At 40.9% G+C, this 27,255-nt stretch overlaps 1 protein-coding gene across 1 annotated transcript in view; it reads left to right on the top strand.

Annotated features, from left to right (window-relative positions):
- Positions 1-26,483, top strand: part of basp1 (brain abundant, membrane attached signal protein 1) — a 47,350-nt gene extending 20,867 nt beyond the window's left edge. The window contains exon 2 of the mRNA XM_085439046.1: positions 22,306-26,483. Coding sequence (XP_085295172.1) covers positions 22,322-22,969 — 648 coding nt within the window. The 5' untranslated portion in view covers positions 22,306-22,321 and the 3' untranslated portion in view covers positions 22,970-26,483. The remainder of the gene's footprint in view (positions 1-22,305) is intronic.
- The last annotated feature ends 772 nt before the right edge of the window (positions 26,484-27,255 follow it).

Below are 27,255 nucleotides of genomic sequence, written 5' to 3'. Positions count from 1 at the left end.
GCTGTACGTGAGAAAGAATACAGGCTTGAGGCACTTGTGTTCTGATTTCACATTTCACACATAGAAGCGATGTCCATCTTTGTCACGGCGGGACACACCTGTGTGTTTATGAAGTGGACCCAAGATGCAGACGCAGGAGAAAAATGAAGTATAACATAAAGCGAGCTTTTAATGCGGCTCAATATATTAAACAAGAAACGAGGGAAAAACTAAACTGAAACCTATACTGGGATAAACTAAGATTAACTAAGAGCATGCGAACCAATGACGAGAAACGTGAACATGAGTAAAACCTGACAAGACTTGACAACAGATGACCCGACAAAGAACAGAAGACAGAGGACTTAAATACACGGGAGGGTAATCGGGGAAGTAGAAACGCCTGGGGCGACACAGCTGACACAAATGAACATGACGCCACAGGGGGAAGCAAAACACAACACAATGAACATGGAAACACTTGACTCTTCAAAATAAAACAGGAAACATGGAGAGATGTAGACACGAGTTTGACAACGTGGACACAACACAGACATGAAACACAGATTGGACAGGAGACATAACACAGAAACCAAGACATGGATGAAACAAAAAGCAGAATAAACCTCAGCTAAATCCAATTATTAATTACACAAGAACTCACAATCACAAACTTAACATAAGAAACTCAAAAATACAGACTCAAAACGCTGGGTCACAAAACTTTATAATCACATAGAGGAGAAATATCAGACATTTCCCTCAGTCTGACTTTATTTTTAGCCATTTATTCTTTATTCTGTCCATTACGGCACTTCATTGAAATGATTTCGCTCTTACCTTGATCTAAAGTTTCAAGCCCAGGAGGTTTCCATCAAAACATCGTCTGTAGATTTCCCCGCAGTTCAGCGTGATGCGTCTTATCTTTGGGAAACTCCCGACAGGAATTTAAATTGAACTTCTGTCAGTTTGACTGAGATTTGGCAAGTGAATGTGTGGGAAGCAAAATCAGAAAAGAAAGAAACAACGAAATGAAAATACGAAAGGACTTTTACTTGGTGAGAAATGGAGGACTTTCTCACTTCTTTCAAGGTCTTTCATTCTTTTATAGTCACTTTACAGAGTGTTATATTGCAAAGGTGCTACCGCTCTGACCTCTAGATTCTGTAATGCTGCTCACAGACAAAACTATCCTCAGCCAGCGTCTGGATTTTGAAGGGCAGCAGTTAAAAGCCTAAATGTAGAAGGTGGTGCTGATATGATGAGGTCACAACATGACATTTACCAGGTGACATGGGGAGGACCACTTAAAACCATTTCAGAGACAAGGAGAGGACGACAAGAGCAGATAAGCAGATAAAGTGTTTTAAAAAGCTGAAAGCTGCACCAAATAATTATAACATCCAGCCGTGATTGTAGTTTTTGCTCAGGAAGAAATCAAGCTTTAGTTTTGGTCTTTTCTTTAAAAAACAGCCCCAAATCAGAACAACAGTCGCCTCAAGGAGCTTTATCTTGTAAGGCAGACCCTACAATAATAGAGAAAAAACCCAACAATCATATGACCCCCTATGAGCAAGCACTTTGGCAACAGTGGGAAGGAAAAACTCCCTTTTAACAGGAAGAAACCTCCGACAGAACCAGGCTCAGGAGGGGCGGGGCCATCTGCTGCGACTGGTTGGGGTGAGAGATGGAAGACAGGATAAAGACATGCTGTGGACGAGAGACAGAGATTAATAACAGATATGATTCAATAAGATAGGCAAACAGACTTCTCAGCATCACAGCTTGTTAAGGCAAAGGTAGAGTCAAAAATAATTATATATTTTGTTAATGTATTTTTTTCATGCAATCATGTGTGATGTAAGACAGTGTTGTATGCACACTCAGGTCCACAGGATCTTCCATGAAGGGTGATGCTGTTTTCCAGAAAATCTATTGGTCAGTAGGTGCTGGTTTTGTATATGCTCCCAGTGTGCACTGTAAGCATGTAACTGGTTAGAGGTGAACCACCATCTATTCTCACAGTACAGGCCTCCTTAGTAGGTGATAGTCACTGGTCATCCTGTATCTTAGTCCAGCCTGGTACTGTGTAGTTTCACATGTCGTTTAATGTTCATACTCAATCTGTCAATGTTACAGTTTGTTCACAATTAAAATACACCTTTATTAAAAGTATACTTTTCCTCTACTTGCGATGTCGTCATCAGTGCAGCAGTAACTTGAAAAACAACAACGATAACATCATATTTATTAACTGTATAAATATTAGCCCTGAGCATTCTTGGGCTCAAACCATCTGTGATGAACTACAGATTCTTTTAGTATCTGCAAATCCCGTAAACTGCTGAGCTTTACTGTTGACAACTCTTTCCCAGGACATTACGATCTGTTATCATCTTAGTAAGTAAATCACTCCTTTAAACCCTTCCTGAAGGAGTCTCATGAGCAGATGATTTAGCCTTTTTATGAACTTCCTGATAAATTCTGATTCATGGTTTGTGGTATCCGGCTCAGGTGGCAGTTGTGCGGTTTGCGCCATTTTAACAGTACGAGGTGGGTGACTTTGTGACCTTATTTTGCGACTGACAGCTTACTCGACACCATCTGAACCTCACCGATGCAGTAAACGCCGCCCATCTGGTACCGCTCAAAGCAAACACCAAATATGGCGTGACCCTGGGCCCGCGCTGGAGGAGAGAGAGGCGGGGAAGAGGAAAAGTAACTTCTGTTTTACACAGGAAGCGCCCTTGACTTATGGCTAGGAGCTGGATGACTTCAAATGAGGTTTCTTAAATATACAGAGCATCCTCTCTGTGAAATATTCACGGCTTTAAAACAAGGTCACCGGTGACCCAGTGCACTGCAAACAGCACAAAAAGGGAGGAATAAAACTCTTTAACTCCCACCCTCTGGTGTCTAGTTGAGCATATTCTACATCGCATGTTTTGTCATAAACAACCGATGACTCAGAGCAGCCCGAAGCTGAGAAATGTCAACAGGTTTAGCATCACAGCCTAAATTCACCCTCCTGCGTTTAAAGTCAGAACTCAGTGATTCAGATCAGGATTTATTTGGCTTGTGGTTTGTTTCTGGTGATAATTTAATTTAACGTGTAGCGAGTATGACTGTGAATAATTTATCTTTAAGGTAACACGCTGCAAGTCTTATTTTCACCCTCGTGCACGACTCTCGTTTCTTTATGATGGATGTACATTCTTTGTGATTTATTCTGTTTGAAATTTAAATTTACATATTTTATTTATCTTACTGGGTTTAATCTCCTTATCAGGTGACAGAAGTTGGGCACATTTTGAGGAAGCACCCAGTCTGTGTTTGGCCTCTATCGTCCGGGGTTTCTGTCTTTTTAAACGTCTACATTTTCCTGCCTTTATCGCTGACTTGCTGAAAAACATCCAAACTCGATGCAGAGCTATCTCTCTGAATGTGAACATACAGCTTACATTTTGTGAAGGAGGGCCCCTTCTTGTTTTCTTTATGGCAGCCTTCATGCTGACGGATGGCTGTGTGTGTGTGTGTGTGTGTGTGTGTGTGTGTGTGTTAGAAAAGCTGCGGGCTGGTCAGAAGTCACATATTTCTCAGCCATAACATCCACAAAGCTCATTAATAAACACTGAGTGTTGTTTATCTACGCACATATAAGTTGTGCTGCTACAGCGCGTGTGTGTGTCTCAGCACATGCGTCAGTGCTGTGGCCTTGTGCAGACTCACACTCTGTCACACTAATAGAGTTTCTGAATCCCTGACACTTTCCATATATTTATGTATGCAGTACTGTCACAGTCAGGTCCTGGTGAACAGTTTGGGTTCATCTCTAACAGCTGTTGTATTTTAACCCACTTGTTTCAAAGCTCCATTTTCTTGGTTTCCATGACGATGCATCCTCACTGAAGACACAACAGCACAGGGCTGCAGACACAATCCCTGCGTCCTACTGCAAAAAAGTCGTGCCGATAAAGATGCAGGACAGTTTGTGTCAGTGCACCCAAACACATAGTTGTTGTTGTTTTGCGTGTTAGAGCTGGCTGAAATATCAGTTACCACAAGTAATCACCTCAACAACTTACAGCTGCTTTAGAAAAGAGGAAGTTCTGGTTTCCCTTTTTTCACATCTTTGTATTTCTGACTCTTTTGAGCTGTTCTTATTTAATGAGATGCATTAGATGATTTAAAAACTTGTTTTTCTGTCTAAATAATATATAATAAAAAAGAAATCTCTGATGCTTAGGTTAAATGAGGGCCATCTTGGACCCAGCAGGCCTCCCAGTTTGCAGCACGCTGCTGAAATCTGGGATTTAAAATCCTTAGTCATCATGGTTGTTTTGAGATTGGTTATTAAATCACTTGTATTAGATCTCATTTTCCCATGAAAAGTCAAGCGTAATTTATTCTGTTTAACAGGGTGGGAACAAATATCCTGTGACTGAATTGTGTTGACAAGTTATAATGGCGTTTTACATTAAAATGTCATTTAAAAATACATTTAAAACAAAGCCAGTAACAGATTAGCACTACAAGAACCACACATGCCCCAAACATCAGCTGTTCGTGCACCACTGTTCTCCTTATGTGTGAACGGATTGGCATCTGATCTTAATTTCTTGGAAACCTTTCAGTTTAATTTTTCTTTGTTTGTACAGTATTTATTATGTTTATGGTTTTGGCATAAGCAGCTTTTCCATCAGGCCACCCAGGAAATGGATGCCTGCCAAACAGCAGCCCCTTATTGCCTCAAATTAAACCTGTCTGCATCGAAAAGTAAATGGTTACAATAGCCATAGCTAAACTGTGAAGTCGTATTTAAATTTTAACAGGCGTCTCGGGGATACTCTGTTTACATGCAGATGTTGTGGCTGGAGCACACCGCAATTCTGGAAAGCAATGCATTAGGCTGGCTCGGGCTCTCACTCATATTCAGTGTGTTAGCATCATTTAAATCCAGAATTGAATTCAAAATCCTGCTCCTCACATACAAGGTCTGAAATAATCAGGCCCCATCTTATCTTAATGACCTTGTAGTGCCATATCACCCTATTAGAGCACTTCGCTCTCGCTCTGCAGGCCTACTTGTTGTTCCTAGAGTATTTAAAAGTAGAATGGGAGGCAGAGCTCAGAGGAGGTTCATGAATGTGCTGAAGGAGGACAGTGTGGCAGAAAAACGTGCTAGAGTTAGGGCGATGTGGAGGCACATAACGTGCTGTGGCAATCCATATAAGAAACACCCAGAAGCGTCAACACAATAGGTGTCATTTTTCTGTATTTTTGCATACAGTCCAGAACGTGTTGTAGGGTAAATGTTGAAACTGATAGTGAAAAACTAGAAAAGGAATATAGAGCCAGTAAGTGTCATCAGTGTAGAGAGGACACGTGTGGGTGGATAACAAAAATATTCTAACAAGAATTTAAAATGTTAAAAAAAGAAGAAGGAGGCGGCTTGGCTTTGGTTTTAAAATAAAAACTTATTTTTAACTGTCGTGGTTACGTGTATTTATGATTTGACTGTTGGGAATTCCTCATGAATATCTAACGTTAATCATTTTATGCTGCAGGTTGTTGTTTTCTCTATGGCAACCTTCATGCCGACGAATGGCTCTGTGTGTGTGTGTGTGTGTGTGTGTGTGTGTGTGTGTGTGTGTGTGTGTGTGTGTGTGTTGAAATTGGATCCATTCCCTGTCGGAGGAAATACAGCAGTCTGATTTCCTGCCAATAAACTGTAGTTATGTTCTGGTTGCACTGCAGTCTTTCTATCCACATCTGCAATGAGCTGCTGGTACTGCTCATAAATATATGTAAATGCACTTGTAAACAGTACACACACATTTTTCAGCACTCTGTGTGTGTATGTGTGTGTGCAGAGTTCGACAAATCACCTGCACACGCGCAGATTTACGCACAAATATTAGAATTACACGGTGGTGAAATGAGTTTTGCCATTCAGAATAAAAAACCATGTAACACTAACATAATGAGAATGTACAAGGTCGCATTTAAAGCCCTCTGAGATGCTTGGAAACAGCCATGCATGTTAAAGAGTAAAACTTGACATGTTGTTTAATCATCTCGACAGCTGTGCTGGTTAATAAGGAGACTTTTAATGTTCATGCAGTTCAGTGAGTACAGTTCATCACAGCATATTTACAGTCAGGTTACATTTTGGCAAGTCTATGGAAATATAAGCAACAGCAGTTGATGAAGTCCTCTGAAAAACTTTTAATTCTCTATGGACCAGACATAAAACGTCTCAAGTTCTGGTAATTGCAAACGTTAAATGTTTTGATTTGAAGCTGCTATACATTCAAGTCTGGTTAGATACAGGCCCAAACACAAATGATGTCAAATTATGTCTGCATGGCCATAAGAAACCAGGTTGAAAGTTGAAATCTGTCCACTCTGACCTTCTGATTTCCCTCCCAAGCACTAAAGCTGCAATTCCTTAAGTCACTTAAGGTCTTTATCACATACACAGACACACACACACACACACACACACACACACACACACACACAAAGGTCTTTATGAATTTTGATTTCTAAATTGAAATCATCTGTATGTCTGTTAGGAGTCTGAAGGGTAGCACTGGCGCTTGCCAGTATGTTTTCTTGTTGTTAGTTTTGCTGACACTGTTGTTTTGCATGGGTGGAGACAATTTCTGTTCTATAATGGTGGTTCAGGTTTTTAAAACTTAATTCATTAATTAAAAGAATGAACTGAAACTTGGGTTGGACGTAAGATGTTATCTTGAGGTCTAGGTTTGAAAAATATGTTGTAAAAGGAACTTCTTTTATTCATTTTCTGTCACATAGATATATTGAACAGATGCCTGTAAATAATTAGTTTGTACATTTCTTTCTACATTTGGCTCTGTCACATGTCAGAGAGTCAATATCCTCAATATGGTCATCTCAGTCATACTGGTTGTGAGTACAGAACTCCACCCACCTGCTGTTTAACTGTTGTTTTTTGCAAGAGACAACCATTAGAAGAAGACTTCCTGTTAAAAGGGAGATCTTCCTCCCCACCATCAGAAACACCCTTCCTCACAGAGGGTCATCTGACCATTTAGGTTGTCTTATGTTGTAGGGTGCTTTGCTTTCAATATAAAGCATCTTCAGTGACTGTATAATTTAAAGCACTTTGAATTGAAGATAATTTAATGAATTATTCATCAAGTTTATTGGTAATAAGCATTTAACCATCAGCCACATCTATCCCAGCTCTAACTTTGGTGTTTTTTACCTGCAGTTCCTTAAACTAACGATTGCTAGGATGAGGTTTTTGTTAAACAGCAGATGTTTATGCTATGTGTTGGAATTATGGGCTTTTATTTTAATACTTCTTATTGCGCCTCCCATGAATATTGCTTATTTATTGTGGACAAAATTTCTGGCTGATGCAGAAAGAGCAAATATAAGAAAAGTAAGAGACTTTGTGATATCTGTGGAGGGAAAATACAAAGTTTCTAAAAACCTTTGTCAAATAGGTTTAATACTGAATGAGCTGCAAGAACTAAATATGGAAATTTTGGAAATGTGCCATCACTCGCCTACATATTTGTGGACGATAAAGAGGCACTTGCATTAACTCTGACGTGTTTGCCATTGAAACCAAGCCTTCAGCCTATATAGATAAGCTGCATATTTGCTTTTGAAATGCATGTTTGTCAGCTCTCCTGTGTCTTATCTTTACAATATGTTGTACTTAGCGCAGGTGAAGGTAAACAATGACAAAACCATCAAGCACAGCTCGTGTTTAAAAGTCAACACTTTTCAGCTTGTAGTGAAAAAGTTTTTTTTTTTCCTTTCTGTCCTCGGATATCTTATCATTAAAAAAGGATCTAATTTAACTGGTGCAAGTTTAAGTGGTTGCTTGTCGGTGCTAACTGAAATATTATTGTGTTTCATGGTACCACGACCATAAAAACCCGATTCAAGGATGTCTTCCTCGGACATGTCTGCCAAAAATTGTTGCAAAAGGTCTTTTCAGATGCTAAGAAAGACCAACATCTGAGAGCAGAGTCTAAAGCAAGCCCTGGATTGGGAGCTGTTTCATGCCTACTCCTGTGTTTGTAATCCCTCCCTGTACGCTCACTAGGTTTGACCTGGAGTACAGTTATCGCTTGCATTTCTGACAGCCTTGCACTGCAGTTTTATTCCCAATAAAATTCACCATTTCCCTCTGCAGCCATTTTACTCAGTTCCTGATCAGTTTTGTTCTCTTGCAACAGATTCAGAAATGTTTTGAATGATTTAAGTCTGTCGTGGTTTTATACTGTATTTCTGCCTGCTCCAATAAAGTCAGTCCACTTTGTTTCCACAGATTTAAAACTGATTTCTGCTTGTAGTGGTAGAAGGGAGATGGTAGAAGAAAGGGGGTGTAAGTGTTCACAGTTATATGACATGTCTGCCATTTCTCCTTTGCAAATATTTATTTGTGACACAAAGAGCTGCCTCTTATAAACTGGATGAACTTCGGCGCCACCATTTTAGACAGCAGCTAGGAACAGAGGAGCTTGCTGCGCTCTGCAGCCGGAGTGAACCAAGTTCTCCACCTCTGATAGCTTATTGTAGCCCTCAGGCTCACAGCTGATCTCCAGGAGAAGGACTACCCTTTCCAGCTTCAGTAAAGATAGTGGAGTTGGAGTATGCTCCACCACTGTTTGAGATATAGTAGGGGCAGTGCATTCATTAGATTCTCGTGTTGCTCGGACTATTCTGAAGCCAAAACCTACTGAGTCATTCCGAAGTGTGATGATTATTTGTTTCACTTTTGTAACTGTGAATATCTGCTATATATGACTTCTATAAATAAGCTGAAGATAAAGCTGTTCATTTTGAAACTGTCACCTGAAGGTGATTCATTATACTTATTGCTATATCCATATTTTTATTGTTGGATTCTGCTAGAGTTGTTTTGCATGACTCATATACACTTCGGTCATTTTTAATATGGGTATCAAGCATCGTAGCAGTATGTATATGACAGAGAACAAGCAAAAGCAGAACAAGTGCATTTAACCTTTTGAGAAGATCCAGACTTTGTATGAAATGACTTTGACAATTTTTATTGGAAAATCTGCAACCTTGAGTGATTTCTTTATGCTATGTTCAGGATAAACTTTCCAAAACCTCCCGTTACACATACTAACTATCTCCTACTTGCAGTCAACACTATCTGGATCAGCTGTGAGCTAATGGAGCTAAAGTCTCACATGTGAGCTCTTAACTTGGACTCAAAAGCCGGAGACCAAAGGTTGAATGTTATACATACATTTTCCAGACTGATTATGGTTCCACACAACCTTTGAAACTGCACCCTACTTGTCAGCTATCGGGATTGTGTTGAGTGCTTCAAGTTCAATAGTGGTTTGAGTGGCGGTATTCATGCAATCCACAAGGATCTCCAAAGATATTTCTACTTGCTGTGTGTGGATTTCTGAGGGTGTATTGAAGACGCCTTTGTTCCTGTAGGCCCCCATAGTTCTCCACACTGCTAAATCATTGAAGTCCCATTTAGCATGTTATGATGTTTGAACAAGGCAGGAAAGTTAAATCGATGCACATTCTGTAAAAACTCATCCCAAACATGTTTTTCTTGTGAAAGTGTCAAGACTTATATTGACACACACTGTAAGGTTCTTTATAGCAGCTGAGCTGACTGAACAGTACATACAGAGGGTCATTATAGACTTTCCTCCCACAGTGCCAGTTTGTTAAAGTAGCTGGAACCGGAAAGGTGTTCTTTGGCATTTGTGCCATTGTGTCCCTTCTAACTCCTAAAGAAACCATTGGTGTCACATTTAAACTCACTAAGTAATCCTCATTTCCTTTGGCATCCATCTATATCTTAGCCTGAAACTCTTTGTTTACACATCAAGCTTTCTTTGATCTCTAAACCTAACCAGTGACTGAAGGTGAACACCCAACAAACTCATTGATGTGGTCATAAAATGTGAAACTTCCAGACTTCAAATTAAGAGTTCTTTGGAATTAAAACGACGATTGTCATCTTTTGGCGTTTAATATCGTCCCAAAATCTTTCTGGTATGTATTTCTTCTACACCATCAACATCTGGCGCCTTGGGATGAGAACGTGTCCTCGATGTGATGCTGCGGCTACCTCACAAGAGCAATCCGGTCATTCGTTCAGGTCTTATGTACTCAACAATCATGTCTTTAGGAGCTTTGATTTGACTTTCTTACACGTCAACAGGTTTAAAATGGCCCAAGTCTTCAGCTGTAAAAGTAAGGATAAGCAACATATGAAGTTACACTCCTGAAGTTAAACATTTGATGTGGAGAAAATTAACTCCAGAAATATTTGAAATATCATTTTAAATGTTTCGGATAGATCAGATAAAAGCAAAAGGTGACCTCGTCTGACAAAACATCGGTATTTGATGTCCAGGGATGAAACTGGAGTAATGATTGGACTCATGTAAGGTTGGTCAGATGAAGGATTCTCCGTGCTTTCTCTTTATGTTAACAGTATAGCTTGTCAACAACAAGTTGTGACAGTTAGACTTAATTCATGTTGTGTCCCAGAGACCATGCGGGGGGCAGTCGGTTCATGCTTTTCACTCAGTTCCTCACCGGGCTGCAGACTGAAGCACGTCCCTGTGGACATCACAGCTCACAGGCTGATCCACCTGAGGCTCTTTAGTATTGTCAGCATTTGGTTTGAATGCCATCACATGAATGAATTTCTCCAGAATGAATTCCAAATAGGAAAGACAGTCATTTGTATTCATACAGAAATCACTGAAGTCCTGAGTGTGGCTGAGAATGACTCAGGCAGAGCTCCTCTGAGGCAGACCGGTCAGACATAACTGTCTGTGTCTGGCTGCTGAGGTGGTGGATTTGAGATCATGTAAATATCAAACACGCCTTGGGGTTCAGTGACGAGCCGCTGTCTTTCGTCCTTGGATCTCCTCAAGTCTCTTATCTGTCTGTGAAAACAGCAAGTGGCCAAGGCAGCGAAGGCGTCTGACAAATCCAATCAGTCATACTCACCGCAGGGTTGGTGGAACTGACTCTTTTTACAAGTAGCCTCAGTAACCAGGTGCAGTGCTGTGTTCATGTGCCGTTATGCACTCAATAACCTCATAACATCTTCAGACTAGAGGCTATGACAGTACATTTCTGCTTTGTCACCTTAAGTAGTTTTATCTTTCTGCACATTATAAATGGCTGCCCACTGCTTCACTGAGTGAATGGGTTAAATGCAGAGAGCAATTTCCCCACGGGGCTCAATAAAGTACAATAATAATAATAAACAAAAAAAACAGAACATTTGTTGTCATTCACACCAGTAGACTTTTGGGGCTACTGGTGTTTTTGATAGCTTGACAGATTTTTGTAAAATATTCCTGTCATACTCTTGCAGCGATATGACTTGTTTTTCTACTCTATAATCAACAGCTGTGTCTGAGTCATTTTGGCCGCCCCCTGTGGCAGTACTGCAACACAAATCATTTCTGAGAGCAGTGCGTCTGACAGAGGTGAAAAGTGTAAAAGCAACAACTTTACAAATGATCAAAGTCAGGTCAAAGCGGGTACGAAGGGAAATCAGATGATGATGAGACACAAACAACAAGCTGTGCCTCACTCACTGCTAGAAAAGATGGAGTTTCCACATTACGGGACGCACTGACATAACCTGTGCCAGTTCCAACACCGTGGCTTCAAGTATCTGCTAACAGAGAGTAACACAGTTAAATTAATTAGCTGCATTCCTCTCTTTGAGGACAAGAGTGGGAATCATTCTTTTATCTGCAACGCAGCATGATGTCTTTGTAAAGCACATCCAAGAACATAGATTTACTGAACTGGAATTTGTTAGAAAAACAATAAATGACATTTTTTTTAAGGTACTTATGTCAAGATTTCATTTGAATCAACTCTCCTGACCAGTTTGTAATTTAGCCAAAAACAAAGAAAAGCTGTGAGAATTAAAGATGTGAAATATTTAATATTGGGGGGGTCCTGATGGGAAGGGGCAGTTTGTTCTCCAGTTTAGGAGCAGTCACAGCAAAGGCCTGGTCTCCTCTGTGCTTTAATCTGGGCCTCGGGACAGCTCGGAGCATTTGATCCACAGACCTCAGTGATCTTGCAGGAGTGTACCAATTCAAAAAATCAGAAAGGTATGAGGCTAACAAAAAAATGCCAGAATTATTCATGAGCTTTTGGTTAAATGCCACTAAAGCCTTTCATTCAAACCAAACCTTTAATCAAATGGCCTACAGGTTATCAGTCAATGTACAGACAAGCGTTGGGGAAAGAGCAAAGTCCAGAAAAAGACAAAAGGTCGTTCTCAGGGAGCGTTGACTAGAAACTCATGGAAAGTAACACTTTCCAAACAGAGGGGAGAAAAGGCTGCAAACTTGGCAGTTAATTGAAAGCTTGACTCTGAGGGACACCAGACAATCTGGTAAGTGACAAGGGGAAATGGGGAGAGTATATCTGGGGGGGAGGTTGATTGGGTCACCGCTGACAGTTGGTGAATGAAATGGAACGGCAAACTTTGAAAAACAGCAGAAGAATTAAAAGGTCAAATGCAATCAAGCACTTGGGTTCCAAAATAAAACAGGAAGTGACTAAACAGAAATTGTGGTTACATCAGCTGTCTTGGTAAATGTATGTATTGCAGAGAGCTGTGGGTAATTTGCTGGAGCCGCTGAAACTTTGTGAGCACCTGTTTCATCACTTAACAGAGCCTGAGAGGCTGACCTGGATGTGTCACACAGCAGTAAAATCTTTTCAATGTTTCACAGGAGAAACAAGGCCAGGGGCTTTGCCACGTTGCACAGTAAATCAGGATGGAATGACAAAATTATTACAGGTCGGTGCATGCAGAAAGGACAAGTCTGTATTATAGTTTCTTAGAATGAAATGAGAAGAGAAATCAAAAACAGAAACAGGGAAATAATTGTGCTCATAAGACAAGCCTGCAGGCTTTATTTTATTTGCTGCTTCTGATATTTCTTTCCATCAGCAGCAAATGAAGCTGCACTTTTATCTCTCCCGGGCTCCCTTTTTATTTCTACAGAGGAGTAAATCACAAGGGAATGACCAAAAATACAGCTCGTATGGTTGATACTGTAATCGATGCACCAGTTAAGACAGGGTCACTTTTGTAAAACAAATTACAAAACAGTTAGCCGGGTTTTTTATAGGTCTGACACCCCTTCCAGCCTCTCTCCCATGGCTCTCTGAGGTTTGTTTTGCCAGAGATCTCTTCCTACTAAAAGGGAGTCTTCCTCCCCACTGCTGCTAGGTGCTTCCTCATAGGGGATTGTCGGATCATCAAGGTTCTCAAATCTTTCCAGTTCAATACAAAGATCTCTGAGACTCAGCACAGTGTTGTGAACACATTCAGTCATGCATTTTGAAAAGAATAATTTTCATTCGTAGATTCATGAAAAATAACATCTGACTGTTTCCAAGGTCATCATTCGAATCCAAATGTTTGAAATGTGCAGGAACGTGACAAGCAGAGAATTTGTGACGAGTCGCTTCCCTTCCACACAAACTTGCGCCAGCTTTTGCAGACATGGAGGTCATGTGAACATCTGAGGAGGAGAGGATTTAGCAGAGCAAAATGCCACTTAATCCACAGAGATGGACATAATCGCTTTCAGTTCTGTTTTGTTTTGTCTGCCGTTGCTTTCCTCCGCAGCCAACAAAGCGTCGGGATGGATTTTGTATTCAGTATTAAACGTCTCGGTAAGAAGCGTCTCAAAGCGTCTCGCTGGCTTTAATCTCTGCTGAGTGCGTCCTCTGACTCATAAGCAGCAGCTGAACACACAGCGGCCCTCTGTGGTCCCGCTGCACTGATCAATAACCATTTCCAGCCCAGGAGTTTTCTCAAGCTCTGTCAATTTGAGGATTGATTGTCTAAACAGGACTGAATGTGAGTGTGTGTTTATTCATGCCTGCGCATGTGTGTTTATCATTTGTTTCAATGCACATGTTTGTGTGCGTGTCTTCAGCCTGAGGCCAGAATAAGCAGTGGGCAGTTTGTGTGTACTCTGGGTAATTAAACTGCTCTCCAGAACAAAGTGACGACTTTGTTTAGATCGGATCCTGCCTCAGTTTAAAACCCAAAATGATCCACTCTCTGCTGACAAAATAAACAGTGGCTCAATTACAGAAGTTAGAATAAGCAGTAATTCCTCTTTTAGTAAACTTTAATTGGGTTTTGCAGTTATCGTTTTAATTTGGAATTATAAGTAAGTAAAAAACTTTATTTATATAGCACCTTTCAAGATAAAAATCACAAAGTGCTTCACAGAAGCTAAAACCTAAAAATAAAAATCAACTAAAAGCAAGTTTAAAAAGATGGGTTTTTAGCTGTTTTTTAAAAGCGACCACTGAGTCCACAGATCTCAGGCTCAAAGGGAGAGAGTTCCACAATCTGGGGGCCACAGTTCCAAAAGCTTTGTCGCCTTTTGTTTTCAGCCTCGTGTGCTGGACAGCAAGCAAGCCCTGGTCACATGACCTCAGGGACCTGCTGGGAATGTATGGATGCAAAAGTTCACTTATATATGTTGGTGCTTGTCCATGCAGGGCCCTGAAAGTCAAGGTCAAAACCTTAAACTGGATCCTGAATTTAACGGGGAGCCAGTGTAGCTGAATCAGCAGGGGTGTGACATGGGAAAACTTGGAGGACTTGGTCAGAAGCTTTGCAGCAGCGTTCTGAACAACTTGCAGACGCTCCAAAGAGGCTTTACATAAACAAGTAAACAAAGAATTACAATAGTCCAGACGAGATGAAACAAATGCATGAATGACAATTTCATAAGACATAAGATACATGTCTGTCTTAAATACATTTATTACAGAATAAAGACTTTCACCCAAAGTCACCTGCTACAGTGTATCTCATGTCCAAGGCATGTACGAAGTGAGCATGAGTATTAATGACAGTATCATCAGCATACAGGTGTATATATGCTTGAAAGTTCTTACACAAGTTTTTTTTAAAGAAATTAAAGCAAAATTGTTTCTATTAGTTAGTTTTATCTCAACTCTAGTTTAACTTTGACTTTCATTTAACCAAAAACTTCAGTAGACCTTGTATTACTTTAGTCTTAGTGTGCTAGGATGACCTTGGTTATGACTTGTACTTTTCTTTGACTATTTTACTGTATCTGTAGTTCTTTTCATAGATTGTTTAAACAAAGATGTCACTAATTGGTCCTAAGTTTTTCAGAGTGTGATCTAGGTGTTTGAAATCCTTAGAACTGTTTTATTGTAATACAATCAGGACTGTAGTTTACAACGTGAACTTTATGTTGGCTATATAGTACAGGTTGAGCCCATAAATCCATTAGGAAAGTATTTACTGAGGTCACAGAACAAAGGAGACTGTATAGACTTATACAACCACAAGTCGTACCCTCTGTTGGCCATTAGAAAGAATGCAGTTTTAAAATACTTGCTCATCAGACATTCAAGCACTGCTTTCCTCATAAATGAGTGTGCATGGTCACTTTTGTAAAGGACTATCAAATTGCACTTTTTACTGTCATGCACTTTACGGTGTTGTTGGAGAGTCCAACATGTACCTTGTATGAGTGCTGTTGTCCTTCTATCTGTTCTATTAAACAATTAATTGTTTAATGTCTTCATATAGAAAAATATTTCATTAAGCAGTGTACCGAAGCTAACTTGACTAGTTTCGTAGAACTTAGAATAAACACATCTTATATTTCATATATATTCTCTATATGTAGCACCTTTGAACATTATTTTTTAATTTTGCCTCAGACACATGAAAATAACCACACAGCTGGAAGCTACAGTAAAATGAAAAGTGTTTACTGTTGGACAAAAATAGCCGTAGCCGCTGGTCCTGCTGTAGCTTTGACACACGTTGTGCAAATTCAGTCCATTCAGGCTGAAATAAAAGAGCAGAGCGTGTGGTGGGAGTGAAGGGAGAACATACTTTTGCAACATCTTTAACTCGAATGTGGAAGTGCTCGTCAAGATCTGGGGTACTGAGCTTTTAAAATAGCCCAGTGCTGTGGGAAAATCGTATCGGTGCAATGTGAAAATTTTGTCTCTTAAAACCCTCGTCATGGACTCCCATCTGTCAGCCACTTGAATACCTCGACTCAGGCTCCTCTGACTGTGCACTCCCAGCATCCTCCGCTCCCTTCTCTTTCTTCCATCTCAGCGCAGAGAGCTTTTTTTTCATTTATTTGTGTCTGTGTGTGTGATTGGGCCAAATTTTCTGCTCCAGTTTTTCTGCCTGTCCGCTCAGCCTCCTGCACTCTCCTGCTGCAGATTGGTGAATCAGTCATTTTAAATCAGCAAGCTGGATGGCAGCGGGAGGCAGTGCTCAGGCCTGTGTTGTGAATTATAGTGTTACATTCGTGTAAAATTTATGGCCGATACTTCACCTAAACCACCCATTTCTCAAACTGTTGTTGGGCATTTGTTGGACCAGTGACAAATTATAGTAAAAATTACGACCCTTGACCCCCTACAGAAGGTTTCTGTCGGCACAAAAAAAGTAGCATGGGCGGGAATAAAAGTCTGACTGAACGAGCAGTAACAGAGTCTAAATCCACAGCAGTCCGGCTGAATTAGATAGCTGCAGCAGCTTGTTGCATACTCGTAGATCTGTTCAGTCTGATGGCGCAGAACTGTTTTAAAATGGAGGTCAGTGTGACATAGGACGAGAAGCTGCTGTTATTGTCCTCAGGGAGAGGATGCTATCTCTGTCAGTGTGTCCTGTGAAACCAGAACTGTGTCCTCAATGTCAGTTTCACTGGAAAAACAGCAAGTGATGCAATCACTACAATGCATTTTTCTCCTTAGAGTCAGTTTTTTTTTCCTTTTGTGTCACATACGGTATCTAATTTATAGGATTTTTTTTTTTTTGCATCATCTGATTAGCTTCAGTGTACATACAATTTAAAAGAAAACTGAATAAAATATTCTGTAGAGGGCCAGAACTACAAATAAACTGCAGAGGAGAAAAATTAAATAATAAACAAATTAATAAATAAGACATTTAATGAATCACAAAGCAAAAATTGACTAATGTAAAACAGAAATTGTCAGAATTCTTTGAACTTTTAATGAAATGTAAGGGATAAAAAATAGAAGGAATACAAGGAAACAAGTTCATAACATGAGGGGAATTAGTGGAATCTATTTAATGGGGACTACTGTACTTTTTTTGTACCTTAGCCATTTTTGTCCTTCATCCTGCACAAAAAAGTTCATTTTCTTCACTTTAATAAAGGTTAAAAACACCAAACTGCCATTAGTGCTCCTGCAGTTCTTCCTGTTTTCTGCTGTCAAGCTGATTTCCCAGCAGAGTGAGCGTCTGAGCAGGACAGGGCGTCGGACAGTGACAGCTTTAACCTTTAACGTGTCATCTTGGATGGCAGGAACGCAGAACCTGCCAGGCCGGCAGGTTCACTGCTGCTCTCAGGGCGCGGATTCACGGAGACCCTGGGACCTCCTGGAGACCGCCATCTGCTGGACCGGAGGGACAAAAGAGGGACTTCAGATATTTAGTAGAGAGGAATACAGTATCTCTTTAGAACTGCCGCATTTTATACATGTCTGATCCAGGTGGCATTATGTGGAGACTGTAGCTGAAGCATAAAGGAGCAAAGATGTGGAGAAAAGTGGAGCAGAGCTGAGCAGTGGTGTCGATGTGTGGGCGTGACAGATGACTCGCCAGAGATGGTGAGAGCTGGAGAAGCTCAGCCATCTGCTCCTTCAGGGACTTCTGCTCATCCTAAACCTCTCTGCCGCCTTTTTGACTCGCCAGACACGGACATGATCGTCACTTAATAATCTTTAAATGCTTTTTCGCCGTGCGCCGCTGCTGTAATCAATCGTGGGTATTGTTAACTCAGCAGCTCGAGAGGCTGAGGGATTGGAAAGTCTGTGGCTAAAGGAGGCAACTGCTGAACACAGTGGGGAATAGTAGAAGAAGAAACGCGCAGGTGTGTTAATCTTGGGTGTGTGCAGTCTCAGGAAGAATAAATGGACCTTAGAAAGATGCATCGACGTTTGCTGAGGTCTCTACGGGCTGCTTTTTAAACATGCTGACTGCGGGTCTTTTATGGGATTTCAATAGCGTCTTTAATTTGACTTTAGCTGAGCTTGAAAGCCTTTTTTTGCTGTTTGTCAGCATCTTCTGGAAACAAATGTACAGTGGCGAAGACTGAACAATTCCAGTAACTTAAGAGTAAAATTACACTCTTCCCTTTCCCCTCACCCAACCATCTGCGGCATATGGCCATCCCCTGCATGAGGCTTCTTCCTGTTAAAAATGAGTTTTTAACTCCCCACTCTTGGTCATGAAGGATCATCAGATTATTCAGAGTCCTGGGATGACTCCTGTTGGGCAAAGATAAAAGAATCCAATGATGGCAATTTGTTGAGCGACTGTAGGAGTCCCCAGATGTAGTGAGTACCCTTCACTTCTCTGTCGCGTTTTTAGTCTGTCGCAAAGGTTAAAGTTTCACCTATTAAACACATTTTCAGTTAAGCCAGTGAAGTCTCTCTCATCTCGAAACACAGTTATGAAATTTGGAAATGCAGATCAACCCTGGTCAGAGCACAAGAAGCGATTTCACAGTGATGAGATCAGGGATTTCCACAGTTAGAAGATTAGCTTCTTACAACCGTAACAATGAAAGTGTGTCTAAGTGGATTGAGATACTTGATTCCAAATCCTTGCAGAGTGTGAAATAAAAGGTCAAGGAATCGGCGTAAAGATGAACTGATAAAAATAACAAAGGATTCTCTTTTTATGTGTGGCTTGGAAGTTTGTCCAGTGTTTTTTGGACCTTTGCTCTCTGCCTTCTAGTTGCTCATTTTTTACTTCCATTCAAGCCACTAAGATAGAAGTGGCCACCTTTCCTAAGCACTGATGTTATTGTCCACACAAAGCCATGTTGGAAGGTCATAACGGACCATTCACACTTGCTTTTGTGCTTCTGTGACTGCAGTGTGCAGGTTAAATTAAGTCTTTTGTCAGCTGGGGGCCTTTTCTCCTGGTTGTCTCAGCCCTGCCCCAGCTCTTCAAATACTAAAACCACACGCCCAGCAGTGAGAAAGCGTGCCTTTCGTGTGAATAGCCATTGTTTGCCTGATGATCATGAGTCATTGTACTGGCAGCACAAGCCGGGAGTCAAATGATGTGATGCGGCAGAGAGACTTGCATTGTGGGTCGTATAAAGCTGCGGCAGGAACGTTGGCCCTGGCAGATGCCAACTGTTGGACGCCCGCAGGAACATTGCGTGAATAGTGGAGTAATTTAGTCAGTGGCGACAAGGCGATTAGCATTTTGAGTGGATTCACCGTCAGCTCGGCCCGTTCGCAGGGCAAATTTGTGAGTAGCCGGCAGAGTCTCTCAGTGGTCGGGTTTGTTTGGGAGGAAAAGGTCACGTCTGCGTTCAGAGCCGTTTTGACAGATTTCACACTTTTACAAGTGGCAGCACAAAGAGGACGCCTTGGCGTTAACCACATAACTGAGGAATAATAAAAAGGTCTTGTGAAGTCGGTCCGTCAACATGGCCCCATTTGAGACATTCAGTAACAGAGGGCAGTTTTTTTTATCATTTAAAAAGAAAATAATTATTTGGGGTTTTTTTTATTGCTCAGCCAATTCAAAAACATTCTGCTGGAGGTAAAACTCAAAAGGCAACGCAAACGTCTGCACACGTAACGTAACATAGCCTCTTGATTTAAGTTTCTAAGATGGTGATCTTTATCCGTTACCTTGTTGGTAAGGCAGCTGAATTGCATATTTCACATACACTGATGAATTCAAACTGCTTTAAGAAGAATAGCTTAATAAAATTACGACTTTCTTTTTCTCTATTTTAATCATCGGCGTAGAGGGATCTTATCCGACACGCTTCCATCTTTGATCCTTTGCTCCTAATAAGCTTGATTCATTGTGGCATTGAAGTCCTCTCCCCTATGAAGCAGGCAGATGGTGACACTCGTGAAAAAAATCTTCAACTGAAAGACTGAGCCAGGAATCTGCAGGTGTGTGTGTCTATTTGGGTGGGGGTGTGTACTGAGCCTGCACACACACATTTCTCTGCCTGCTTAGTGACTGGTGATTTACAGCGCTCCAAACCAGCCTTTTTTATAGATTCCCTGTGTGCTTCACATCCTGGTTGAGTATTTCAAGGAAATATTCCATCCTGATGATAGAATTTCCTGCAGTACAATTTGAGATTTTCATTTATTCATGAATAACTTGAATGTAGAAATGCTGGGTATGAAAACGTTCATCAGCCAGTTTTGTTGCCCCAAAGATTCATCTTAAAGGTGGCAGGGGGTCAGGCTTTATTAAAAAGGATTACATTGAAGTTTTGACCATGTTTTCAAATTAATCCACTGTTGGGATGAGATATATGACAGAAAATAAGGAAAGAAATTCTCTACCAGGTGCTATTTATTATTCTATTATCATTAATTTTCATGCGATACATGATCAAGGACAGATAACCAATATTGTATTCGCATTATGAATTGTTATCGGGCAAAAAAGTGCTGCACCAGTAGTTGGTGACCTTCTTTTGAGGCTGTGATCATTTGATTCATATGCAGGAGCTGTAATATGAGGCAGTGTTCACAGTTTTCTCAAGGCTCATCTGTTGGATTTAGCTTGTGTTGCATTAGGTTTGACATCCAGTATCTTGCATCGGGTTTTGGGTTGGTTGGGTTGGTTGGGTTTAAGAAAAGATGACAGCTTCTTCTCCAGGTATTGAGGATGTTTCAAAACTATTTTATCCTACAAAGAGTTAACTTTTAGCTGATCACTTATTTCCGAAGTCAGCACAGGGGACAGATTAACTTGTCTGATTTGTCACTGGCTGCCCTTCCCAACACAACCTTTCCATTACTCCGGTCTTGGGATCAGCACCAGGAGCATACTGTCTCGTGACCCCCTGAGGCTGGGTTTGTGTCTCTCCCTGGTCTTAAACCAGGGATCTGTCTGCCATGAGTAAGGTGCATGCATTAATCACTACAACATGGAGCCACTAGGATGATAACATCTTACTCAGGCGGCTAGAAGGTTGAGGAGTGTGCCTACTGGTGATATGAGGCTAATGAACTAATTGGTCATTCTAAAGACTGAAAACATTTCAGTCAGGTGGGAGACAAACTGCAGAACTTGTATGGCTAATTCGTGTTAATCAGAATTACAGAAACTCATACTTGGTATCGGTTCTCTCGCTTTATCACTACCCATAGGATACTAATCTCTGCACTGAGAAGATTTAACCCCAGAAATCTCATTCTGCACACTAAAACAGCAACTATTATTTTACCCAGTCAAACACAGATCTTTTTTATGTCTACTTCTCTGCAAAAATAGTCTTTCCCATCAACCAAGATAAGAATTTAATTAGCCATGTTCGGCAGCCATTTGAGGAACTTAAGAGACGGTTTGATTTGAGTGTTGTCTCAGTAACTTATTTGAATTTCCTCTTACTGCTGGCATCTGAGCTTTGAAAGCTCTTTTGTACACTTATAATTAGATGTTCCTGATCTGAAAGCTGAAAAACTAGATGTGCCTATTCTGTGTTGTCCAGGATGATGGAATACATGAGCGAGGTCTCTTTTTTGGACTTGTAGTTTAAAGGCTTCTGCATTTTTCTTACAGTGAACATCAATTATTCCGATGACTATTACTTCATCTAGTTTTTTCTCTGTTGTAATATGTGGAAAATGAAAATATCATGCTGTGCTTCTCTCTGGGGGGCATGTGGGTCATGCTGAAAGAATGCATTAAAAATGTAATTTGAGAGCTGGTTTTCCAGAAATGCGTGGCTTCTGCATACACATTACACGGTCCAGATTTTGCACTTTTTGTCTCAAATAAGAAGTGAAGACTGATGGTGCAACAAAACAACAACCTTTCAGTGGCCAATAGCTTATGAAGATTAGCTCATAACCTCTCAATGTCCACCCGATTCTGGCAAATCTCTTGGGACTCAGGTTAGATTGCATTTTAGCCACATGCCAAACAAATATAGTTTCAGAAAATTTAAATATTTGAAATTTCAATGCTAAAAATAAAAACTCTAATTAAAAAGTAAATGTGAATCTGATCTAACTTCCGGTCCAGCCTAGTTTTAACTTAAGGCGATATCTCTCCAACACAACACACATACGTCTCAGACAGAATGCCATAGCGGTTGTTTGACATGCTGTTAATACATTTTGCTATAGCTTTAATGCATTTTCACCTGAATGCATTCTCTGTGATATAATATCTACTTTTACTAAAAGTCTTATTTTTTCCTTCTCTTTCAGAGGCCAGTGATACAAAATGGGAGGCAAGCTCAGCAAAAAGAAGAAGGGGTACAGTGTAAACGATGACAAGGCTAAAGACAAGGATGCCAAAGCAGAGGGGGCCTCAGCAGAGGAGAGCGAAGCACCGAAAGACAACAAGGACGGGGCTCCAGCTGCCGGTGATGCTAAGGAGATAGCTAATGACACGGCAGCCAAGGAGGCGCCAGCAGCTGATGCCGCGGCACCCAAAGAGGAGGAAAAGAACGCAGCTCCTGCCGCAAAGGAGGCAGAGAAACCTGCCGCCAACGCTGAGCCCAAAACGGAGGCGCCCAAGAGCGCAGAGCCCGCCAAGGCCGAGGAGAAACCAGCCGCCCCTGCCCCGGCCAAAGAATCGGCCCCGGCCGCGAAGGAAGCCGAGGCTAAGGCCGCGGCACCCACCCCTGCAGCCGAGAGCAAAGATGAGGCCGACGCCAAAAAGACTGAGGCCCCTGCGGCACCAGCAGCCAAAGCCGAAGCGGCCCCCGCTGCCTCCCCCGACCCCAAGCCTACAGAGGCAGCGGCAGCTCCCGCCCCAGCAAAGGAGGCCACCCCTGCTCCTAGTTCAACACCAGCCGCCGAACCTCCCAAGGAGGCAAACGCCACAGAGGCACCAAGCAAGGATCAAACCGTAGCAGTTCAAGATTAATGGACAGCCACTTTTCGGAAATGAAGAAATAAATTACCTAACTCAACAACGATGAAGATTAAAAAAAGAAAGAAAGAAATTTACTAGTCCACCCATATTATGATAATAACAATAATAATAATAATTGTAATGATGAAGATTTGTTGATCGAGGAGGACTGAAGCAACCACCTGGAGAAGTTTCCCACCGCTGCAGATGATTATTGCTATTATTATTGTTATGTTTTATTCTATTTTTTTTCTGCCGTAGTATTTGAACTTTGATACGAGTGTATGTCGGCCATACGCCTCGCCATTTATCCGCCATTCCTCTCGCTCATACAGTCCCACAAAGTTTGGCCTGATTCCCACGTCAGCCCACAGAAGGCTCCTGCATTCGATCTGTGGACGTCTAAATTTTGGGGTTCTGATGGAGGGAAGGGGAGAGGTTAAGAAAACACCTTACCAGCTGGACTCAAGTCGAATCTGTCCCCTCTTCGGCTCTCCCTCTTCCTCTCATCCTCCTCGTCAGAATATTGTGATTTTGGCTCTGGCCTGGTACCTCCAGCTTTTCAGTGCTGTGGAGTCGTGGTTGTGGTCGTGCGTGATTGTGTGTGGTATTGTCGGGTTGTGTTGCTTCCTATTTTTCTCTCTAAAAAGATCCCACTTTCTTTGAAGAGCTTTTACTTGGAGATTCATTGTGAGGACTGGGAATTTTCAGGCTTTCTAAGGCATTTCGCAAGGTTGGTAAAGGTGGGCTTTGCAGAGAAAAAAACAACATTAGACATTAAACAGTTGTAGGATTTTTCAGATAAACTTCTACATTTTGTACTGAAACCCTTAGCTATATTGTTAGTAAACTAAGTGGGTTTTTTAACATTTGTATTGCTTAGATAATCTGCAAAGCCTCGCTGAAAAGATCTCTAAAATGTTCTTAGAAAGTTCAATGCAAGCCTCTCGTCCTCGAGCAAAATCTGAAGACAAATTAGAGTAAAAATTATCGTATACGTTTTTTTTGTTTGTTTGAAAAGACATATCTTTTGCTGACCTGGGTGAAGTAGACAGTACGGTCACATCTTAGAGGTTGTTTGAACTTGCTTAAAATACCAAGAAGGTGATGTTTGCTCCTTCATGGGTAGAGCTCAGTTAGTGAATGCTCAGTTGTGCCTTTGTAACCTAAATAGACAAGACTGGCACTCAAACATCCTGTGATTGTCTGGAAGACAAATCATTTCCTTAGCGAAAGTAAAAGGGTGTAAAACTGACTGCAAGACACACTTTCGATTCAAGTATTAGCAGCACAATATGTTTCTGAAAAAGTCAACAGTGGATTCTTTTACTTTGAAATAAAATTGTTACATGCTCACATACAATCTCCTGACACGGAAATTTCAACAGTTAAAAAAGACACTATCCAACTAGTAGAGCCGTTTCATATTCAAGTTTAATGGTCCTACCAGAGCAAACCTTACAGCACTAAAGCAGTCTGCCCTGTTGAGCAAACCTCACCCTTTTGGTATCAAAGCAGTGAAAAGGCCTTAAGCGAGAGCGCTCACAATGCTGTTTGACCCAGGTCTGATTTACTGGGTTTTGAATCAGTGTAGCTTTCCACCACTAACAGTCTGATACCACTGAAGAACAGGCAGGAGGCAGGATTTCAGCAAACGATCAGAGCCATCAGCAACCAATTCAGTGTAATATGGTCCATGTTTCTAAGGCTGGAAGGAAAGGCCTTGCACATGGAAGGGAGCCTCTGATTTAGTCATTATCGCCATTCGTGCATTTTCCTTTACTGTTTGGAAATATAGGTTACATGTATGTACATCTGTGCAGTGGTGGAAGGAAAAGTACTAAAGTACACCTTTGATACATTAAAAACTAGCAATATTGATAGATGTCTCCACCCAAATTTATTTTTACTGTAAACACCAAGCACACTTTTGAAAACACCCAGCTTCCACCGCTTGAGGAACTTTTTTTAAAAGCCAAAACACTTTGGTGTAAAACCGTAAACAGTGTGAGACTTTGAAAGGATCATGATATCTTTGGTCATGGCAGTGGAGTCCTGCAAACAAAAATAGCTTGGGACTAAACTTCCACAGCAAAACTTTAGGATTCCAGCAAAGGAGAGACTTAGGTTGAGTTGCGATGGACGAGGGGCGGACGATGTAGCATAGAAGAAAGTAGAAGAGACATAAATGGCACGTGATCCAGTGGGTATGCCAACAACAGTATGCATCAAATATGACGTCTTACCCAAGTGTATTAGAACCACATTGCACAGTGTGGCTCAAATTGCATGTATGGAGACCTTTAAGGGTTTTTAGTGGGAGTAATCTTGCACAGAGATGGATGCTTAGAAAGCAGCAGTTGTGGTATTGACTCCATTCTTGGTTTTTCAGTCGTGTTCATCACTTGTGCGAGTAGGACGTGGCGGTTGTTCGGCATGGTGTTAACTCCACCCATCCTCCGCTACTAATGAATTACCTGGTTAAAAAAGTTAAGGTGACATTACAGCGTTTTACAGAGCTGAGCATCCTTAAACTCTCAGCAACCAGCAAAAACCAGCCCATTCAGATTCACACATGTGCAGGTTTACGGTGATACTGAGACAGTTCTAACTTGCCACATGTGGACGTTTAAAGACCCCATAGCATCACTTTTAAATGCACTGGTTAAGTGTAACCCAAATCTCTGTCTTGTACTAAACCTGTGTGCATGTGCGTCATGCTGCTTGTGTCTTTAGCACAGTGCAGTTATGCAGCACTCTCAGTGCAAACTAGTGAAAATAGAATACACCGGCCCAGGAAAGACAAAGGAGGGATTTTTATCATTGATACTACAGTAGAAACATTTTGATGATTATCATATGAGATGAAAAAGGAAGAAATGACAGTGAAAGAAAACCAGCAGGACAGATGGAAGGAAGAACGTGAAGGACAAGAAAGCTCAGATTTTAGATTGTACTTCATGATGAACACAGTGGACGAAGTAGTACGACTTTATTGAGCTAAATGCTTTTGCACAAAACAGTCAAGTAAGGTACCAGCAACCCAAAATTGTGCTTGGCTTATTCAAACCAACATTCGTCTTTCCACCTTTGCATGTATGTAAGTATATGTATATATATATTTAGTCATCTCAGCCATCCATCTGCCACTTTTCAGTTCCATCCATGTGACGTTCAGCGTTTTCCTCCCAGCACTCGTCAAACCGTAGCAGAAACAAACACTCGAGGAGCGCCGCTTGTCACTTGGCTCAGTTTTTTCTTCCTCTCTTGACTCAGTAACTTGCATGTCCGTGGTTGGGTGAACCTGTAGTCCTGTCTTTTTGGTCAAGTGGAAAAAATAATAATTTTTCAGTCTGCATCCATGGCAACTACAGTTGATATTTTCATCCCATGTTTCATCACTGCTACTTCCACACCACACGTTCAGACAAACAAACAAAAAGATGATATGGAAATTGATGCATTCAAAATTATATGTACTTGTATAAATGGTGGAATAGTAATAAAATGTACTAAATTGACTTGAGGATTCTGTGCAATGCAATTTTTTTCAAATGCACTCCAGACACATCAGAGTCACACCTGCCAATGAGGCTGATACGTTATTGTTACATCGTAGCATTTGAACAAATAATTTAATGCAGCGTTAGGACTATTGTAGAAGAAGAAATTAAAAAGTGAAAGTACATTTGTGAATGTGATAAAAAAAAAAAAGGTCAGTTAAGCCATATTTCATTGTTCGACTGACAGAGTATCTAGTGATTCTAAACTTATCTCAAGCTATCCTCAAGCAAGCTTAGAAAGTAACACTGATTCTACGTCTTTAGGTTTCATAGGTTGGAAATTACATCAGGTATCTCTGTGATACAATCAGTTTAGTCTGAAGACTTTATATGCATCACAAACATGCGTTCACTAGAACTTCTCAAGCCTTCAAAATGATTTCAGGATTTCTACAGCGATAACATGTTGATCTTAATTGTAAACAAATCCGATCTGACTATTAGTAATGCACTATTTTAGTCTTTTTAGATTTCATATGTTTATTGAACACAACAGGAAATCACAGTCCAGAAAATATATAAATGGTGTGTGCTAAGGCAGGCAACTCATTTTACATCGTGGGCCATGTACAGCTCAGATGATTAAAGTACCATTTCTGTTTAACTACACATTTCTTTTCTGACACATGTCAGTATAAGAAAAAGAAGACTGAGTTCAACAACATGTCTATATTACAAAGAAACCCTGTTGTAGTAAAGGTAAAAGCAGTGACTCATTGGGCCTAAACTGAAAAA

This window comes from Copadichromis virginalis, linkage group LG18 (assembly GCF_057382275.1).
Source record: "Copadichromis virginalis isolate Kocher_CV1m ecotype Utaka linkage group LG18, C_Virginalis_male_GT1.1, whole genome shotgun sequence".
Taxonomy (NCBI): Eukaryota; Metazoa; Chordata; class Actinopteri; order Cichliformes; family Cichlidae; genus Copadichromis; species Copadichromis virginalis.
This window is presented reverse-complemented; position numbering and strand designations above follow the sequence as displayed.